Below are 19,282 nucleotides of genomic sequence, written 5' to 3' on the forward strand. Positions count from 1 at the left end.
ATAAGATGGCTTCTGTTGCAAGTGAAAAAGGAAAGAGAAAGTAATTGAAGGACATTTCCTTCCTGCCTTCCTTCCCTGCATTAGAGAAGTGTCATCTTTGAGAAGTTAAGTACGTGGAGGTTATTTTTGCCTAGTGAGGGCATCACTGTCACTGGTAGCAGTTTGTAGAGCGGAGTTCAGCTAACAGGCTTTGGGTATTTTGGGTAATGACAAGACTGAATAGAAGCTGGTTTACCCTTTCTCTCCACAGTGCAAAGGGAGTGCTGGAGAGAAAAATGTAGTAATGAATGCCTCTGATTTGTGTGGCAACGAGGTGTGACTCCATAGAATTTATTAGCAGTTGGGTATTTCTATTTGAAGTTTTCTGCTCATGTTCCTGTTTTAATTGAAAATATCTTTACAAAACATTCTGAACTTTTACATTCTTTAAACATTTCTCACCTCATCCGATGCATCTCCTTCTGTCACACAGTTACCTCTTTTATCCACTGCGTCCTCTGCTCATTCCGTGGTCGGGCTGTGCACATGCTCATGGGAAGGAGAAAGGGAAGTGACTGTCCTGATATTTCCCTCCTCTCCTCACCAGTTAAAAGTTATTAGCTGAACTCCTGCATAATTTAGATTTATTTTCCACACTATCCTTCTGGACAAGGTTTATCATCTTGTTCAGTTTTACTTTAGTTATGAAATGGTTAGAGCACCTGCTGAGGAAGTTAGAGAAATTAAAACAATACATGTAAACGTTTTATTGCTCCCATGTTCACCCTTGTTTAACTCTGATGGAACTTTGAAATCTGTTTTGGAGTGTGAAAGTCTTTTTAATTCTTTAAACTTGCTTTAAAAGTGCATTATTCTCAGTATACATCTCTGCGCCATATTTGTCTCAACAGATACTTCCCATAGCTCACAATAATGATGTTTAAAACCTCTACATTTTGCAGCATTGCAATGATTATGTTTCTTCAGTCACTAGTATTGCACATTGAGGAGGACAGTACTCTGCTTCTGTGGGCAAAATGGTTTTTTTGCTTTTCACTTCATAAAATGTGAACCTGCCACAGATATTATCCCATCCTGGCTGCTGAGTGCTCATGCAGTGGGTAGTATAATTTGTCTCTATTGATGTGGACCTTAAGATCAACTAACTAGTTTTTATCCTTTTGTAGAACAATTGCACTCACTTAAGCTCTTCTAATTGTGAAACAGCTCTTCAGGAGCTGGGAGCTCTAGGGAGAGGATGGCACTTGCTTTCTTCTTGTTTTGGGGTTTTGTTATGGAAATCTGCATGATAACCCTGAGCTCATAAGTTTGGCAGTTACTGGGTCCTTCCTTGCCAAGCTAGTGTGGAAGTGTAGCCTGTCTGTGTTGCAGACCCTTGCAGTGCTTACAGCAAGAGTTGGCAGTTTCTGTATGTGTCTGTCTCTCATTCCATGGCTGATCATTGCTGGAGCAAGATGGTCTTTGAATAGCTGCAAGTAGAGATGCTGATTTTCAGCATAAAAATAAAGACGTAAAACCGAGAATGACTTCTTTTTCTTTTTCCCTCCTCTTGCCTCATTCCCTCCCCTGCCTCCCACCTTCTTTCCTCTTCCCTTTAGATCTCTTAACAGTCCCCATTGAAAGAGGTGAGTAGGTACAGTGTCAGCTTAGCAGCTCTGAGCCCCCAAATCAGCACTTTGGCTGTCAGAAACAGAGGAACAGTGGGAGTTTCCAGCAATACAATAACCTCACGTGCCAGGCCTCTGGTGTGCTGATTTGGGAAATGCTCTGCTGACTCGGAGCACTATCAATCACAGGGAGTTGTGAGCTTCAGACTTCTGCAGCTGGGAGAGAGATATTTGAGTTAGCAGCACTGGTGAGCATGGAGGATGTGTGCATGGAGAAAGCTGAAATTAAACTGAATGAAGGGTAATAATCTTCTCATCTCTTAGTTCACCTTGCTTATTTGAAAGTTCTGAGGGGTTATTTTGTTTGTACTTCCTCAGCAACAGCATTGTTGTTGCTCAGTTGTCCCTGGTTTTCCTGCAAGATATTCAAAGTCTTGACAGCTAAGGAATGTGAGAACCATGCGCTTCATCAAATACTTGAAAGCTTTCTGTCTGTGTTCTAGGCTCATGGTGGGAGTGGAAATTTCAGCTGGACCTATTCTAACCAGGCAGTTGCTACAGTGAGTGCGAAAGGAGTAATGACAACTGGAAGTGATATTGGCATCAGTGTTATTCGGGCAACTGATCTTCAGAATTCGATACATCATGGAGAAATGAAGGTAAAATTCTGCTTTTCCCTGGTCACTCTTCAACATGGCTTTTGGAAACAGTGAAGAAGCTGACAATGCCATAGGCATTTCCCTGCCTGCCTATGGCAGGCTCAGTCATCAGTTTCAGAGTTTGTGCCTCGGGGATTCAGGCTCTCTGCACTGCACTAACTTTACTCCCAGTTTTGCCCCTTCCTGATTTCCTTAATGAGTCTTTTTCCTTGCTGAAAACTGAGTGCAAGAAGGAAATAGTAATTTACTACTGGCCTGGCCAAACTAACAATGCATTCTACAGGGTAAGAGGTGGGTGTTTTCCCTTAATATAAAAGGATGACAGATACCATTAAGATGTGCAAGGGAGTTCCTGCCTGGAGAAGAGGCTGAAATGAAAACAGTGCCACATAATGAATCTAGCTACCAAAGCTGGCCAAGAAAAAAGGAATGTTTTTAGGGAAAATAGGAGAGAATGGGAATGGAAAAGACATCTCTCAGGAGGGATTTTGTGGTCTCTATGCAAGCCATACCCTGTTCTTATGGTCTGGTCAGGGTGATTGGTGTGTGGTATGGAATGAAGAAAATACAGGAACAGTGTATGTAATGGCCCCACAGGGAAGAGTGTGCAAAGGCAGCTGAAGAAGCTGCTCTGGTTAAGACACTAAATCTACAATCTTACGTAGTTTTCTCTAGAATCTTACTGATTTGGAAATATCTCCTTGTGTCCTTTGGACACAAATATTTTTCCTTAATGAAACTGTGTCAGTGCTTACTCTCTGTCAAGCTGTGAAGAACTGCCAGACCTGTAACATCATAGACTAGAAACTAAGAAGTACTACTGTGATGTATGTTTGCTACTGTGAAGTAGTAGTACTCTACTACCTTCACAAACTGAGGCATTTTAATCTGTGCTTTAACACTGTGCCTTTTGCAAAGACCTAAGCATTGGAGTGGAACCCTGACAGAGAATCACAGAATCCCAGACTGGTCTGGGTTGGAAGGGCCCTTAAAGCTCATCTAGTTTCAACCCCCTGCCATGGGGAGGGACACCTTCCACTAGAGCAGGTTGCTCCAAGCCCCTGTGTCCAACCTGGCCTTGAACACTGCCAGGGATGGGGCAGCCACAGCTTCCCTGGGCACCTTGTGCCAGTGTCCCATCACTCTCACAGTGAGAGGAAACTTGCTCCTGACCTGAGCAAAACCAAGCGATGGTGTCCTGAGCACGTGTGGCTCACCTGGGAGCCAGCAGCTGCGTGTGTCTGACTGCGTGGTCATAGATGAAATTGGTGTGTTTATGCCAAGCGGATGCTGCTGAGGCTGGCAGACAACCTCCCTCTGGCTGAGGCTTTAGGAAGGTGATGCTCTTTGTTTCTGAGGGAGCATAGAAGTTGATTGAGGAAGCATGTCTTGCAAGCCCTGCGGCAGCTCGCCTTCCTTCCAGGATACATGCCTGTAATTTAGCAGCTGGTGGGGAGCAAGTGAGTTGCGTCAAATATGCACACATTAGCTGTACAAAATACCTCCTCATCTTCAAGCATCCCCATGTGCAGCACTGCTGTCGTTGTACTACACTGCTGTTGCACCAAAGTCCCTTTTGATAAAAGTGTTAAAAAATGTGTTTGGTCAAGACTGCCAAGTCTGTCCCATAATGAAGGGAGTGCTATGGAAGCAGGTATCACCTCGATTTTTAAGTAATTGTGTTTTGGGAAAGAAATTTCTAACCAAATTTTACTTGAAACAGCTGCAGCTACTAATGCTGGGGCTTTTGAGGGGCAGATTAGCTTAGGTTTTGTGCTCAGATTATTTGTCAGTTCTACAAACTGGATTTGAGAGGTACTAAACTTCATGCTTAAAATAACAAACACTTAAAGTAATGAGACAAATTGAAGTTTGTGTGGAATTTAGTTTACAGGCTTGCTCTGGAATTATTCTCTGGACAGCCCAGGATGCTGCTCTTTAACTCTGACAGTTACCAGCTACCAGGAATGAAGATTTTTCAGTGAAAACTTCTTATCCTCAAACAGAAGTCAAAGCCTGAAGACAGAAAAAAGGCTTCTCTCCATGTGAGCTTTCAGAGCAGTGTATTGCACAATCTGAATAGGTTATTTTTGAATGCCTTTGTGCTTGTGTTAGGATTTGCATTCTTTGTAGAATAACTCTGCAGAGTTCCATTTACTGACCTCAGTCAGCAAGTCTTTGGAATAGTTCACTATGTTGCACAAGGATTACAAATTTAACTCTGTGCCATATGGTTCAGTAGTCTATCCTGAAGCTATTTGCAGATGGTTAGGAAGTTAAGATATTGCAAATGAAAAGCTTTGATCGTGATCGTTACGAAATACGCAGTTAGGCTATGGTGGATTCTTTATTATTAATGGAAAAGCAGCAAATTGGAATACAAATAATACAATGAAGGCTTGTTCAACATACCAGCTATATCAGCATGGAAGATCAATTTCTCCTGGTCTTATTTCTGAAAGTAATCCTTTTGGTTTCAATAGTATGTGTCACATTTAGATTAGGCAGTAGATGTTTGTTCACTTGTTTTAGATTTCTGACATATTACTGTGGGGAAACATGGAGCCCTGGGCACCTTTAAACATGTTTGGCAACAGAAATGCAAGGAAGAGAAAGGAAAAAAAAAAAAAGAAAGCTATTGAGGCAATGGTCTAGTGGAAGGTGTCCCTGCGCATGGCAGGGGGCTGGAACTGCATGAGCTTTAAGGTCCCTTCCAACTCAAAACAGGATTCTGTGAAATGTTTGAGTCATTAGTTCCAGTAACCTCTGCAGACCTGCTGCTGTGAGTGGTGGAGCTGGGAGCCTTGCTGCCTCCCTCAGGTCTAGCCCAAACAGGCTGCGGAAGTCCAAGTTGGGTACTAGATCTGTCCCAGTTGGTTACAGGGCCTCCTGAGATAACACGCCACTTAGCCCACACTTCAAAATCAGCAAAGCGGAAGAGAGAATTATAGAAGTAGCAGTGAAAGAATCACCAAGCTAATGTTCTGGCCCTTTCAGAGATCTTCCTGCAGCAGGTAAACACAAAAGCAATGCTGAATCTGGGCAGGGTTGTTTCCAGCCATCACAGGGAGGTCAGCAGCTGGGAGAAGTAGGGATAATTAAAATAAGGAGAGCATGAAGAAGTCTGTTTTTTTCCCTGGTACCTTTTTGTGGCGTTGTGTTCATACATCTGTCCTGTGTTTCTTTCCTCCTTCAGGTGTACATAACTGAACCTAGTGGGATGGAGTTCACACCGTGTCAAGTTGAAGTATATGTTGGCCAAATATTGGAGCTGCCCCTGAAGATCAGTGGCCTGATGGATGTTGAAAAGGGTGAGATAGTGCCACTGAGTGACTGCTCACACTTCGATCTAGCTGTGGAAGTAGAAAACCGTGGTGTGTTCAGGCCGCTTCAAGGTGAGCTCACCCCCTCCTTGTTTGGAAAGTTAAAGTAAGATGTTACGAAGTCACACACCTCTTTTGAATCCCTGTTTCAATGGCTGTGTAAGCATTCCCACAGAGGGGCTTACCTGCAGAGGTGGGGATCAGAGGAGTTTTCTTTCAAGGGTGTATTTACTTTTTTATGCAGAACTTCCCTTGGATATTTTTGATGTTTTGGGCAACTCTGAAAGCATTTTGGCAATTACTTTATTGGATAACGTGTAATCTCCCATATGTCTGTGTACTGATTTAGTATTTTTAACATGCTTCTGTAATAGAGCTGATGTGTTTTCTCATAAGAGGGGTCTGTGTATACTGTGTTTTGAGGTAGCACTGGAAGACCTGCAAGAACACTAAGATTAATAACTGCTTTGCCCAAATTGTCCAGCAGTACTTTCAGTGCTAGAAAGACACTGTTCATTCTTTGCTCACAAGGAATTAAGACAATCAGCTGCTTAAATTTTGCCAAAGCTCTGTCATTGTTCAGCTCATGGCTTTAAGGACTGCCTCTTGTCAGGTTTATTAAGAGCATGGAGTGTGCATGTGATGTTTAAAGATTGCCCTTAATGCTCCTGGGGTAAGTAGACACTGAGCAACGTGCTTGTTCCTGTGTCTGCTGGATTCGGTACGCTGTTCAGATGTACCATGATTTTTTTCCAAGTGTCTCTTATATGGAAGCTTTTTCCTGTGCTATTGAGCCAGTAAAACTAGTCTGCACTGGACCATGTGTTTGCCTGAGAGGCAGCTATTGGAAATGTCACTATATAGCATGCTGTTGGACTGTTTATTTTGAAAAAAGAAACAGGCCTCTCCCAAACCCCAGAAATGGCCTTTTAAGTAAGCAGAGGAACTTCATGAAAATACTTACTTTCAGCTGGAGAAATGACCTGTTGCCTACAATTCAAGTTGTTCTGTACAAGATAGCTTGCCTAAGCAGTGTGGCTTATTTGTGCTTCATTACGAGCCAGTTTCACTTTAGAACAGTAAGATGGAAATACTCAGAGATAGAAGTTATATTGGTTTGTACTACAGTAAAGACTCGTGTCTTGTTTGGGACAGTGTGAAAATAAAGAAGTTTGTGAAATGTGGATACTTTGGAAAGTGTTGGGTTTGAGATGAAAGACAGTGATGAACACCCTTACCTGTTTGGTTGGAGAACAGATCTCTGCTGGCTTCTGGTGGAAACGCTTTTGTGGAGAGAAGCCATGTTGGACTTGCATTAAAATGCCTGGGCACTTCGCTCCAGATATGTATTGATGTATTTTTAATTTACCTGACAGGAAGGCTTAAGCCAACTGCTGATTTTTGTAGTGGAGTCAGAGTGAAAGCCGAAGCTCAAGGATACACAACACTTACTGTCAGCTACGCCCATGGTCACGTCTACCTCAGTGCCAGCATCACCATTGCTGCTTATCTACCATTAAAAGTAAGTCTGGTTCCACTGTTCCTAAAGCAATCCATCACTTAAAATGCTTTCAAATGACAAACAGCAAGTTGATATTATGTAATGAGTGTGTTTAAAAAACTGAGGTGGGAAAAATTTTGCAGACTGTTTTGACGAATTGTGTTTTAACGCTTTCTTGGTGGAGCATATATACAGTAGAGTTTGACTGCATGGACACTGCAGGCCAGCTGTAGAGGATTGAGTTGTGTGATAGCAAACTCACAGGTTCCTCTGAAGTGGAAAATGAATTTGATATAATTGATCATTTTTCAGACTTCTGGCAAAAGAGTCACAGTTGCTGTCATCTGAAGAAACGTGCAGGGTAGCAATAGGAGTCAACCTCATCTGAGTGAGGATGTGAATCCTGTTTTGCACAGCACACTTGAACTGCTAAATTACTTTTCAGCAGACTCTAGATGAGTGGAAAATCATGTGAGACTCAAATAATTTGTGTCTTGACTGTCAGTTTGAACTGATTAACAATTGGCTTAGTAAGGTGATAAGGGGGCAGTCACAATTCTGTGTCCGTAATGGCAAAAGGAAGCAGGCCTGGCTTATGATTTCTGCTTTCGTAGTATAAACCTAATTTTTTGGATGAAGGCAAAGTTGGCTTGCCTGTATGGCTGTGAAAATATGAATGGAGAAAGTTTTTTTACCGTTGGACAGTTCACTAGAGAAAACAGGAAGAACCAACCTTGAGTACAGGGTCAACATACGGAAATATAAGACAATTTGCTTATGTTACCCTTATCTTCAGAGACCTCGCACTGAATATGCAGAGCTGAACTCTTAATACACTTGGCCATAGCTTCCTCCCCAAATCTGGGACAAAAGTTTGTGCAAATCATATGCATTTGTGACTGTAAAGGTGATTTTGCTTTTTCAATATGCTTTTCTATCAAGTATTTTAAACAGCTGATTATAATTATTTGAAGATGCTGAGACATCCTAAACTTTCTGTTATTGGCAGCAATGTGAGGGGCAGGCATAGTCCCTTTAATTAGGAATTTTTCATAGGTAGGGGATCATTCACATTTATTAGCAAAGCCCCTTGAGGTGTTGTAACACTGCTTGCCAGGTATAAAGTGAAATGATTCTGGGTACTTGACAGAGCCAGGACCTGGTGACAGGGAGGGGGTAGATTAAGTGCACTTGAGAAAAAAAAAAAATCTTTTCCCTCCTTTCTGTAGAATGTTTATGATGCCAGAAATGGAAGGCAGCATCCTTCCATCGGAGAGCTATTTAAAACCATAACATTACAACATAGCAAGTGGGAGAAAGATGAGCAGGAGTGAAAGGGCAGGCAGACTCTTGAGACTAAATCTAATAGTTTTTACCTTTATATTACAAATAGAAGCAGGGAGCAAATGGAGGATAGCGTGATTTATGCCAGCCCTTTCCTCTCTCTCTTCCTACCAAAATGCACCGAGGGAAAGATTTGAACCATCCTGTATTTTAGCTGCTATTTCCTTCTTACTAAATACCTAAGTAATATGATGATGTGGAACACAAGCTACAAATGGTTATGGTGTATTAAACTGTCAAGTTAATTTCTGTGATGATAAACAGCACCGTCTGTCCTGGTGATACACATCAATGTGGAATTTGTTGTAGAGGTTTGAGGTAAAACTTGTGTAGGAGAATAATTACATGGACAGAGCTGCCAGAGAGAGCACTGTCAAGTGAAAGTAAGCCTTGACATTATTTCGTTCATTTAAAGTATTGTCTACATAAAAATGTAGTAGAATGCTATCTGAGTGTGCTCAGAAGAGTAGATTAAGGGTCTTTCTCTTGCTGTAATTCTTCATGAAAAGGTTGTGATTGGATCTGCAGGTTCCATTGAATGTGATCCAACTGGGCAGAATACCTGTAGGTGATGCTGGTTTTTTTGGTACAACTGTTCTTAGATAACCATGCTTACAAAGCACAGTGTGGGAAAACTGGTAGTCTAATCAGAGTAACAAAGGTAGCTTGTCCATTAAGAAGGAAGTTTCTCTTGCAAAGTACAACCAAGCTGTATGTAAATAGAATCACTAATTTGTAATTAATTCATTCATTACAGGCTGTTGATCCTCCGACTGTTGCTTTAGTGACTTTGGGCTCCTCTAAAGATATGTTATTTGAAGGAGGACCTAGAGCATGGGTACAAGAACCTTCAAAGTTCTTCAGGAATGTCACCGCTGAGGATGCAGAAAGTGTTGGTCTGTCTTTATTTGGACCTCCTACATCTCGAAATAGCATCCAGCATTGGGTTAGAGTGTCTTGCAAAAGCCTGGGGGAGCAAGTAAGTGCCAGAAGGTATCTATATTGCCTTCCATCAAGCACCAAGCTGAGGCAACTGGGAACAGGCTTCAGGCAGATTTATGATACCATATACCTTTTATATAACAAGTAGGTCTTATAAAAAGGCGGTGAAGAACTTGGGTAAGTACATTGTTTATGCAGGTTTTAGAGTGAGCATTTCATAACATTATGTTATAAAGTGGCTTATGATGGGTTTATTGCAATATAAAGCCAAGTCACGGAAACCTTATGTTGTAGAATGCATTAAACATCCTAATAAGTGCAGTTTCAGTTTGCATAAATAAGATCATAGCAGAAGGTTTCTGCAGTAAACTGACTACTGCCTGCCCTGCTCCTCTTAAGCAAGTTACCTTCCAGTGTAATTCTGTTTATTCAGACAAACGACAGCCATACGAATTTACTGCTCTGATATTTGTGCAGTCATCATGATAGTGGCTGTAGTCATTTTCCACCTGGTCTTGTTTTCTCTGACATGCAGAAGTTATTTATCCTTCTTTGCTTGCCCTGGCCAGTCTATAAAGCATTTAGCTTTGATTTAATGTTTTTTCTTCTGTAATTCTGCAAGGCCTAAGAGTTTTGGTGTAGCTGCCAAATTGCTTAACTGGTTTCCCCAGTGGACACTGTACAAAGTGTTGCTACTTCTGTAAATGCAAATTTTAAGTGTGTGGCTTTGGCTGATAGCAGTGCATGAGTGGGTAAGGCAGGTAAAAGAGCTACCTCAGCCTTCTGGGATGGCCTTCTCTGTGGTTTTAGCCACTTTGTTTTGCTGAGGGCTGAAAAAGGAATGTAAATTAAACAGCAGATATTTTTAAACCCACTGAGGTGACTATAAATATTGTCTTTAGGCTGTTGTATTCTCACTTCTTTGAGAAAAACACCTGCCTGTTAGCTTTTTAAGTTACAAGAGATGTGTTGTTTGAATGAAGCTTGATAGTAATAACCATGAATACCTAGGAAAAGTTCCCAGGAGTAAAACTTGTGATTTGGTAATGGTATAGAACTGTTCTTGAAATATGCACCTTCTTTTACATCTTCCTGTGTCCTAATGGTACTGCAAATTCCCAAGAGTCATAATTTTGCTTGTTCTGAGATCAATGAAATAGAACATGCCTGAACTCCGTAGTCTTTTCTCCTTCCTTACTTGCCTGTTTTCGTACTTGTACAGGTTATTGTCTTAAAGGTTGGAAACAACCCCACAATCACCAACCCTTTTCCGGTGGTGGGGTCTGCTGGAGTGAAGTTCATCTGTGCTGTCCCTTCCCGGCTCACTTTGACTCCTGTTTATGGAAGTCCTCAGCTTGATCTCTCCTGCCCCTTGCTGCAACAAAACAAGCAAGTGGTAAGCTTGAGAGGGGACAGGAAAAGAGTGTATTCTTGTAACTTAAAAAGCAGTGTTTGAACCTCCCCATACAGAACAAGCATCTGATTGCTGCAAGAGTAGCAGTAACTAGTGTTGTGGGCTACACTGTGCTTTGGCAGAGAGCAGGCCAAATGGGTGCTTCCTACAGTGATCATTCAATCAGGTTTATAAAATCAGAAAATAGGGGCATACATGAAAGCATTTGGATGGTGGCTTCTTACGAAAGCGGCACTGTGAGGAGGCCCTGCTTAATGAAAAAGAAATTTACCTCAAGAAGAGTTTCTGTTTCTAAGGAAAGTACTTTTCTCTGTACCAATCCATTCTGATTGGAACTTTCTACTGAATAGAGATATATTTTATCATATATGTATTGTTGCACGAGTGTACGTTTGTGTGTATGATTAGTAAAGGCACAAACGCTGCTGATGTGAGGATACCTGTGTAAGCCTGTGCGGTGAGTATTGTTCCATAACATCAAATGTATTCAGCTTTGCAAGTCTGAGTCACAGTAAATGGATGATGCATATGTGTAAATTGTTGAGCAGAAAGAACTTTCTTCTGTACCCTGATGAGTGCTGGCACACGTTGGCTGCTGAGTAAACTGTGTGTTCTGTCATGTTAATATTACCAAGCAAATCTAAAAGCCACCCTACTTTCATAAAGCTGCAACGTGTTGAATCACTGTTGGTGAATCATTTAAGTAACTTCTGTGTGATAACAAGATGAGGAGGAGATTTTACTCTGAAGTAAGTCACTTCAGAGCTCTAGTTCCACTGTGTGTCAGTTAGACTACATCAGTACACTGCTATTGCTAATGGATTTCACAAAGTGAACACTGGAATTTTGAGTTATGTCTTCTGACAAATAGTGGTGGTTTTCATTATTTGTTGGAAGTTCAAAGACAGCATAGTTGAACTGGGTGCTTCCAATTTTGTTTTAAGGTAATTCACTGGCTAAAGAAATTCCCACCCCCAAAAAAACCCCTTGCAGTTGACGTACAGCTTAATGACTTTGCATTAATGACTCATTTTAATGACCATTACTCATGTAATGAATGTTACAATAGATCTCATGGAACTTGGCATACATTAAAAAAATCTTTTAATGATTAAAAAATCCTCTTGTTTCTGTTCAGTTCAAAGTATTCATTCTTTTTCAGGTTCCTGTTTCAAATTATCGCCATCCAGTATTGGATTTGGCTGCATATGACCAACAGGGCAGTAGATTTGATAACTTCAGCTCTCTCAGTGTTACCTGGGAATCATCAAAACCATCCTTAGCTAATATTGAGCCTGATATGCCGACGGAGCTGACTCTGAAAGAAGATGGAAATGGTCAAAAGAAAATGCATGGTATGAATTGGTTAAACACAAGTGTTTCTTGATTTGAAGAAGGTCAGGATTAAATGTTTGGTAATGTCTGAGCTTGATCAAAGAAACTAATGTAATCTGCAGTCATATTTCAGCTTATCCTCAACATGGGTTGTAAGAGTACGCTCTTCAGGGGAAAAAAAAAGGAGGGGGGGATCAGGGAGAAAAAACCAAACACAATGCCTAGAACCTGCCTTTAGAGAGAACATCATTGTGTAGAATGATAATGGAAAAGATTAGCAGTGTACATTTCACCTTTTTCTTCCCCATAATCAGATTTCTTTGGCTTTTTGTTTGATTCTAGGCTTACAAACTGTTGCAGTTCATCATGAGTCTGGAACAGCCACCATCTCTGCAGCTGCAGCAGGGTACCAGCAGTCCCATCTCCAGGCAGCAAAAGTCAGAACACCGGTACCCAGAACTCTGTTTGCTATTGGCATTTTCCTCTGATGCTTAATGCAGGGTGTCCCTATGGATTGATTTCCTCGGTGCATAGTAACGTAAAAATAAGGCAGCTCCATAGCTGGTTCTGAAGACAGATCCATGCCACAATATTTCTATGGTGTTCCTGCTCTCCTCTGCACTATGTGCTGCTGTCTATAGCACATTCAATTCCTTTTTCTTTTTCTTTTTTTTTTTTTTCCCCAAACCAACTGGGCAGGGGGATTACAAAGAATTGTTTCAGTTGGTTTTGTTTCAATTTAGGTTTTTTAACAGAGTGATGAATCTCTGCTGCTTGTCCTTCACCAGAGCAGCCATGTGCTTAGTGCAGCTGTCACTGGGAAAGTAAATGTATTATTTTCACTGCAAAACTGGGTACAAAGGTTCTGCATAAGCAAAGCGAAAGCTGGCTGATATCCTGATGGACCATAAGTAAAATCTGGGCTCTGACTAATACTCTTTTTTCCCTTGGTCTCACGATCTTGCAGAAGGGAGAGACGACTGATTTGTACAGTGCCAGCCCTGAGCCTAGGCTCTACTTCTACAAGTCATTAGCCGCTCCCAGGAATACTTGAGTTTGTAGGTGCTCAACATAGGGAAGTACAACAGCAACAAGTAGTGATGATGAAAAAGAAGGCAGATGTAAACAGATGGCAATTTTCTATTTGGGTCACTTCTTTTAATTGAATATAAAGACATGTTTCAGCATATGGAACAACCTGACATGTAAAGTAACTAACTCTTCACCTATCCTGCTCTGCTACATTGAAACTCTGTTTAATTTGGTTAAGCAGGATTTAAGTGGGTTTTGACTATATGTAATTCTAAATCATGCGCCATGAAAATAGAGTTGAGACAAAGAGTAAAATATGGAGCTAGAGGTTACAGTATTTTTAATTCCAAGCAGGTAACAGATGGGCATTAGTAATGGGAAATATCCCATGGCCTAGATTTCTGTCAGCATGTCCGAGGTTGGTATGGTCAGTATGTCTGGATGGTCAACGTCTTTGGAAGATGATCTGTGTTGCCAGTTGGTTCTTGTCTTGTTAGTGAGGTTTTACAGTCTGCTCTTGTTGGGAAGCATGCTGTAGGTGCATTTCCACTGAATAATTTGACTGTCAAAATTAGGGACACAGTTACCTTGCCACTGAAGATACTTGGTTCTGTATCTTTTTTTTCTCTTGAGAGAGGTTCTGCAATCAACTAAATCAGGTTCTGAACAACCAGATCTAGGTGAAGATGTCCCTGCTCGTGCAGGGGGGTTGGACTAGATGAACGTTCAAGGTCCCTTCCAACCCAAACTATTCTGTGATTCATTTTGTAATTCACTGTGCTCTGCTTTATTAAACTAATACTCACTATTCTTTCTTACATTTAGAGATAATTAGAAAAGTGAATTCTCTAAACTTTGCCTCTAGTTCAGAGAAGGTTATTGTATTTCAGAGTGGGATACATAGATGTGAAGTGGCACCAGAGTTCTCTTAAGTTCTAGTCTCTGTGCTTAAGTTCAGGAGGAATATGTTTAACAGTTGAAGAATAGTTGTAGATGCCACTTCTGCTACAGTTACATAGGCTCATGTGTTGTTTGTTTAAATGAGGTAATTTACTTGTTTCCAAAGCATTGGAACTGGACTGCTATATTCTGCTTTCAAACCTGTCCATACTTACTTCCATTTCTGTCTGTAAGAAAGAAGTATAAAAATCTAATAGACGGTATATTAAGATGTCTTCGTCATTGTTCCATGTTTATGTGGAGCATCCTATTATGTCATTAGGGAAAGATGACAAGCTTTCTACATCAAGGAAGTAATTCTACTAATTAGGTGAAATGGGTACATAATACTAACTTCCTCTGGAAAAACATTTTCCCTTTTTAAGCTGATATTGTTATGAGTGAATGATTAAGCTTGCATCTGGTCCAGTGTTTGTTTACTTACACTTAAGGAAGAATTTCTTTTGGTGGCCTGCTAGGAAGAATCCTAAGGAGATGAGCTTGAAGTAGAAGAAAACATTCCGTCTTTATGCTTTATCATTGTATGTGAACCCACAGCATGTCTCTGAGTTCACACCTGTCTGTTGTGTCAGACTTGATAAACTGATCCTGCTGCATCTCTAAGGCACAGGCCTTTGTCTTGGTCAGAGCTGCAGAATACCACAGTGTGTGCTGTGTATGACCTTACCTCTAGCAGCTGAGCCAATTACTAGATCTTGTGGACATTCTCTTAGCATAAACTTCTCCAGCTCTGCCTCTTTGCTCATCTGCTTTCAGCAGCCTTCCCTGCATATCCAAGACACTTGCCCTGTTTTCTGACTCTCGGTGTTTGCTATAACAACTAGAATTGTTTCTTCCAGAATGAACCTCTTCTACCAGTGTCTGCCACTACTGAACTAATGCTAGTGGAAGATGTAAAAGTGAGCCCTACTGATGTCTCCATTTACAATCACCCTGACATACAGGTAAGGAATTTTTCTGGTGCTTTCTAACTGCAGGGAGAAAAAGATCAAAATATTGTATAATATGTGTAAGGTTGCCAGTTTTAGCAATGTATTAGAAAGATGCAATCTAATTTTGGATGCCTTTCTGCTTTGCAGGCAGAACTTTTCATCAAAGAAGGTTCTGGGTATTTTTTCATTAATACTAGTGTTCCAAATATCGTAAGAGTGGCTCATGAGGAAACTCAAGGTATTGCTTTGGTGAGTGAAATATTTTGTTACTTTATGTCTTTTTGGCAGTCTGAAAATCATGCTGCAATTTCATCGGTCCTTTTAAAGTACATGTGGATGGAGAGGTAATAGCTGAATCTTGAATGAGTTTCTTTGTCACAGTCAAACTTCAGGCAGGGGATCTTTGCACTGGCAATTTCAGGTGTAGGAAATTGTTTCACTACAGTAGTGATGAGAGTCTAGAGGAGGCCCCGGAGCCGCTGCGAGGGCTGGAGCAGCTCTGCTCTGGAACCAGGCTGAGAGAGCTGGGCTGGGGCAGCCTGGAGAAGAGAAGGCTCCTGAAGGAGAGACCTTAGAGCAGCTCCAGTGTCTAAAGGGGCTCCAGGAAAGCTGGAGAGGGGCTTTAGACAAGGGCCTGTAGGGACAGGACAAGGGGAATGGCTTTAACCTGCCAGAGGGGAGATTGAGATGAGCTCTGAGGCAGAAGCTCTTCCCTGTGAGGGTGCTGAGGCGCTGGCACAGACTTTTCCCAGAGAAGCTGTGGCTGCCCCATCCCTGGCAGTGTTCAAGGCCAGGTTGGACACAGGGGCTTGGAGCAACCTGCTCTAGTGGAAGGTGTCCCTGCCCATGGCAGGGGTTGGAACTGGATGAGCTTTAAGGTCCCTTCCAACACGAACCAGTCTGGGATTGTATACTCCGTACAAGATAAAGCTGTTCTTCACCCATTACAGTTTTGCAGTATAATGTTCCTGATTTCATAAACACAAAATGAAAAATCCTGTGACAGAATTATTCAGAAGTGCTTTACAAAAGATTAGTTGGTTTCTAGAATAATATCAAAATATTTATTGTAGAACAGTGCTTCTGAAACCTTCAGATTCTTCTATTGGCATTTCAGGATATTTTGCTATCACAATATTTCATCCTGATTTTGAAAATAAATATCTATTAAAGAGTTGATATCTGATCTCCATATTTTTTTATGCTTTTTTCCATTAGGAGATGCAAGTAAACTATAGTGTAGGAAGTCAGCAAGTTCCAGGCTGATGCCATGGCAGTTATCAGTGGAGTCAAGTTCATACAGGATGGTTTTGATAGTCAACTATTCTGAGAAGCTGAATTCAAGTTCTGCAGGGCAGTGATTCTCAGACTTCTTACTGGGGCTGCCAAGGATAAATTCTATACCTCTTACTCTCTTTTTGACACGGCAGCTTTTCTGGATCTGGGTGATAGAGTGACTAGTGGTAGACAGTGCAATAGGACTGTACACTGAGTAGGAGATGAGAACAGAAGAGGTGGCTGGGACAGGAACAGTTTTCGTAGCTTGCAGTAGTCCTGCTTCCCCTTTCTGCCCTCCGCTCTGGTAGCTTCTTTCCTCTGGTCTCTCAGCTCAAACTGAGCTCCATCACATCTTCCTCCCTGTGGTTGTGCTGGCTGCCTCCTCCTGGCCACATCCCTTCTCTGCTTTCCATGCTGTGTGCTAATACATGCCCCCAGCACCTGTATTAGTCACCCGCTCTGGGAACTGCTGCTGTTCTGGAAGCTGACGTTTATTAAAACTTTATATTCTTTTCTATTTTGAGGTAAAAGTCAGAGCGTGCCCTCAAAGCACAAAATGTCAGCTCTTCCCACTGCTGCTAAGTGCTGCCAAGTAATGCTGTGAATTATATTGCATTCCTTTGAACCAGGGGCCTGCCTGTCCATCGCCCCTTGTTTCAGAGTTCACCTTCATAGCTGGGTGAGCACATAGAATAGGGCACCGAACATCCGCGCTGTCCCTGGCCAAAGGGGAGGGACCTGTGAAGGGAAACAGAGTAGTTGGGATTGTCCCTGAGGTGTGGGGCAAGGTCAGGCAAATAGCAGGAGAACTGCAGAGAGGCTGTGAGCAAGGTGTGGATGCATGGCCTGGAGCAAGGGTGTGGAGATGGCTGTGGGGTTGGTGCCGAGTTCTGAGGGCCTGTGTTTGTGAGCAGAGGTCTTCTCACTGTTTGAGTCTCACTGTATTTAGTGAAGTGGAACGTGTCCATTCTTTGTGTAAAAAAACCATAAAATAATAACAGTTGTATCAAGGAAATACCTGATTTGTCAGTCGTCCTCTTGGGAAGATCTACCACCAGATTTTGGTGGTTCATTCAGATTGAAAGCAGTAACTGCAAAGCGTGAACCCTGTGGGAAGCAATCGCAGTGCTTTAGCAGCCATAGTCTCTGTCCTTGGTTGGTGGTTTTAATTCCTTATCGCAGATTTTTTTCACTCCGCTAAGAAAAGGTTCATTGTTCTGAATGGTTTGTTGTGGTTTTTTGTCCTTCTGGTGGCAGAAGGATAATAACAGGATGCCAGAATGCTGCTAGGTTAAGATACATTAGTTCACTTGCTGCCCAGCAGCTGTTTGCTCTAGCTCGGTAGCATGATACTTTTTACATACATTTAGCAGCTTTACTTTTACTTTGGTGGAAGGATTATCTGTGTCTAAGGCTGGTAGACTTCTGCATCCAACTGCATCTGCCCTGAAAGTGATGTACGTTTTATCCTATGAATGACAGACAAGTGAAAATGAGAAGTGCTATAATACAATTTTCTTTTGGCATTGCAGGTGCATCCCCTGCTGCCAGGATCGGTGACTGTGATGATTCACGACTTGTGTTTGGCTTTCCCTGCACCAGCCAAAGCTGAAATTTATGTCTCTGATATCCAGGAGCTGTATGTCCGAGTTGTTGACAAGGTGGGCAGCTTTGAAACCAGCCTTATTGCCTGATCCAGACTGCCCTGATTCCTTGTGCTGATCGTGAATGTAAAGAGGAGACGTGTACAAAATAACACGATGTGGTGGTTGGGGCCTCTGCTGCGCCAGTGTGACCTCAGAGAAATAGATTAAACTCCCCATGTTTCTGTTTTCCCCTCCCAAATTTCTCCTTTTAGCTGTAAGTTTGTCAGTATGTGATGTCTCCTCATGTTTGGTGTGGCAGCAATCTCAGTTCTGCATTTACACAGCAGTGTTAATTCATAATTTATCTGAACATGGTAATCTACATCTCCTGTTGTGTAAAGTCCATGAGAGAATCCTTTTAGGAGTAGGCTTTGCCCCAAGGGCATTTTCCGTATGTCATGGTTTAAAAATTACCAAACCCACCTCACTCACTGGCCAGCTTGCGCAAGTCTCACACAGACCCAGTGTTGATCTGTGTGATCTGGATGTTTTAATTATGCCCTTGCCAGCTGAAAGCCCTGAATTCCTTTATTTCTTTTGAGTCTAACCATAGCTGGCAGTGATCGCTCTTTAAAATCAGTGCTAATCTAACCTTGGGGCTTGATCTCTAATACCCTGCTGAAAGTGTAATACCAAATAAAATGAAAATGTTGATGCTGGTAAATCAGAACGGTTTAAATGAAAACTGACTGGATGTGTCTGTGTTTCAGGTGGAGATTGGGAAAACTGTTAAAGCTTTTGTCAGAGTTCTGGATGACTCTAAGAAACCCTTTCTGGCAAAATACTTTGCTGTCATGGATCTAAAGCTAAAGGCAGCATCTCAAATTGTGTCACTTGTGTAAGTTAATGGATTTTTTTATTAATCTGCAAATATACTGATTGGCAGAATAAGCAACAAATGAATAAAGGGTATTGCCTCAGAGGCATGGTAGTAATCAGTGACTGAGTTCCTATTTATGTTATTTTTGTAAAGTTTTAATTACCTTTTAAATGGTAAAAAAATGGTTGTTTGTCAGGAAAATTGCCTAAGCTAATGGTCTAAATCTTGTAGACTGCTGAATGAGTCTGTACTCATATGCTGTAATATTTCATGGAGCCTTATGCATCTTGGAAGCGGTGACTTGGCAAATAATGTCAGGTGAAGAACTCTGTGAAGACATATCTGATGTTATCAGACTCATTCTGTCTGTTCCTTAACCCCTTAGGAACAGGCAGGCTGTATCATCCTGTTGCCTCGAGCCTCCTTATTTCCCAAGCTCTGAACACAATAATTAAAATGAAAAAAAATTTCTGAACTGTGGATTTTAGT

General features: G+C 41.6%; 1 protein-coding gene across 1 annotated transcript in view; it reads left to right on the forward strand.

Moving 5' to 3' along the window:
- Positions 1-19,282, forward strand: part of NUP210 (nucleoporin 210) — a 66,254-nt gene that overhangs the window by 25,654 nt on the left and 21,318 nt on the right. The window contains exons 12-22 of the mRNA XM_030501215.1: positions 2,111-2,266; positions 5,463-5,661; positions 6,966-7,111; positions 9,192-9,413; positions 10,599-10,772; positions 11,953-12,145; positions 12,468-12,574; positions 14,957-15,061; positions 15,197-15,298; positions 17,860-17,988; positions 18,684-18,811. Of these exons, the coding sequence (XP_030357075.1) occupies positions 2,111-2,266; positions 5,463-5,661; positions 6,966-7,111; positions 9,192-9,413; positions 10,599-10,772; positions 11,953-12,145; positions 12,468-12,574; positions 14,957-15,061; positions 15,197-15,298; positions 17,860-17,988; positions 18,684-18,811 (1,661 nt within the window). The remainder of the gene's footprint in view (positions 1-2,110; positions 2,267-5,462; positions 5,662-6,965; positions 7,112-9,191; positions 9,414-10,598; positions 10,773-11,952; positions 12,146-12,467; positions 12,575-14,956; positions 15,062-15,196; positions 15,299-17,859; positions 17,989-18,683; positions 18,812-19,282) is intronic.

This window comes from Strigops habroptila, chromosome 11, assembly GCF_004027225.2.
Source record: "Strigops habroptila isolate Jane chromosome 11, bStrHab1.2.pri, whole genome shotgun sequence".
Taxonomy (NCBI): domain Eukaryota; kingdom Metazoa; phylum Chordata; class Aves; order Psittaciformes; family Psittacidae; genus Strigops; species Strigops habroptila.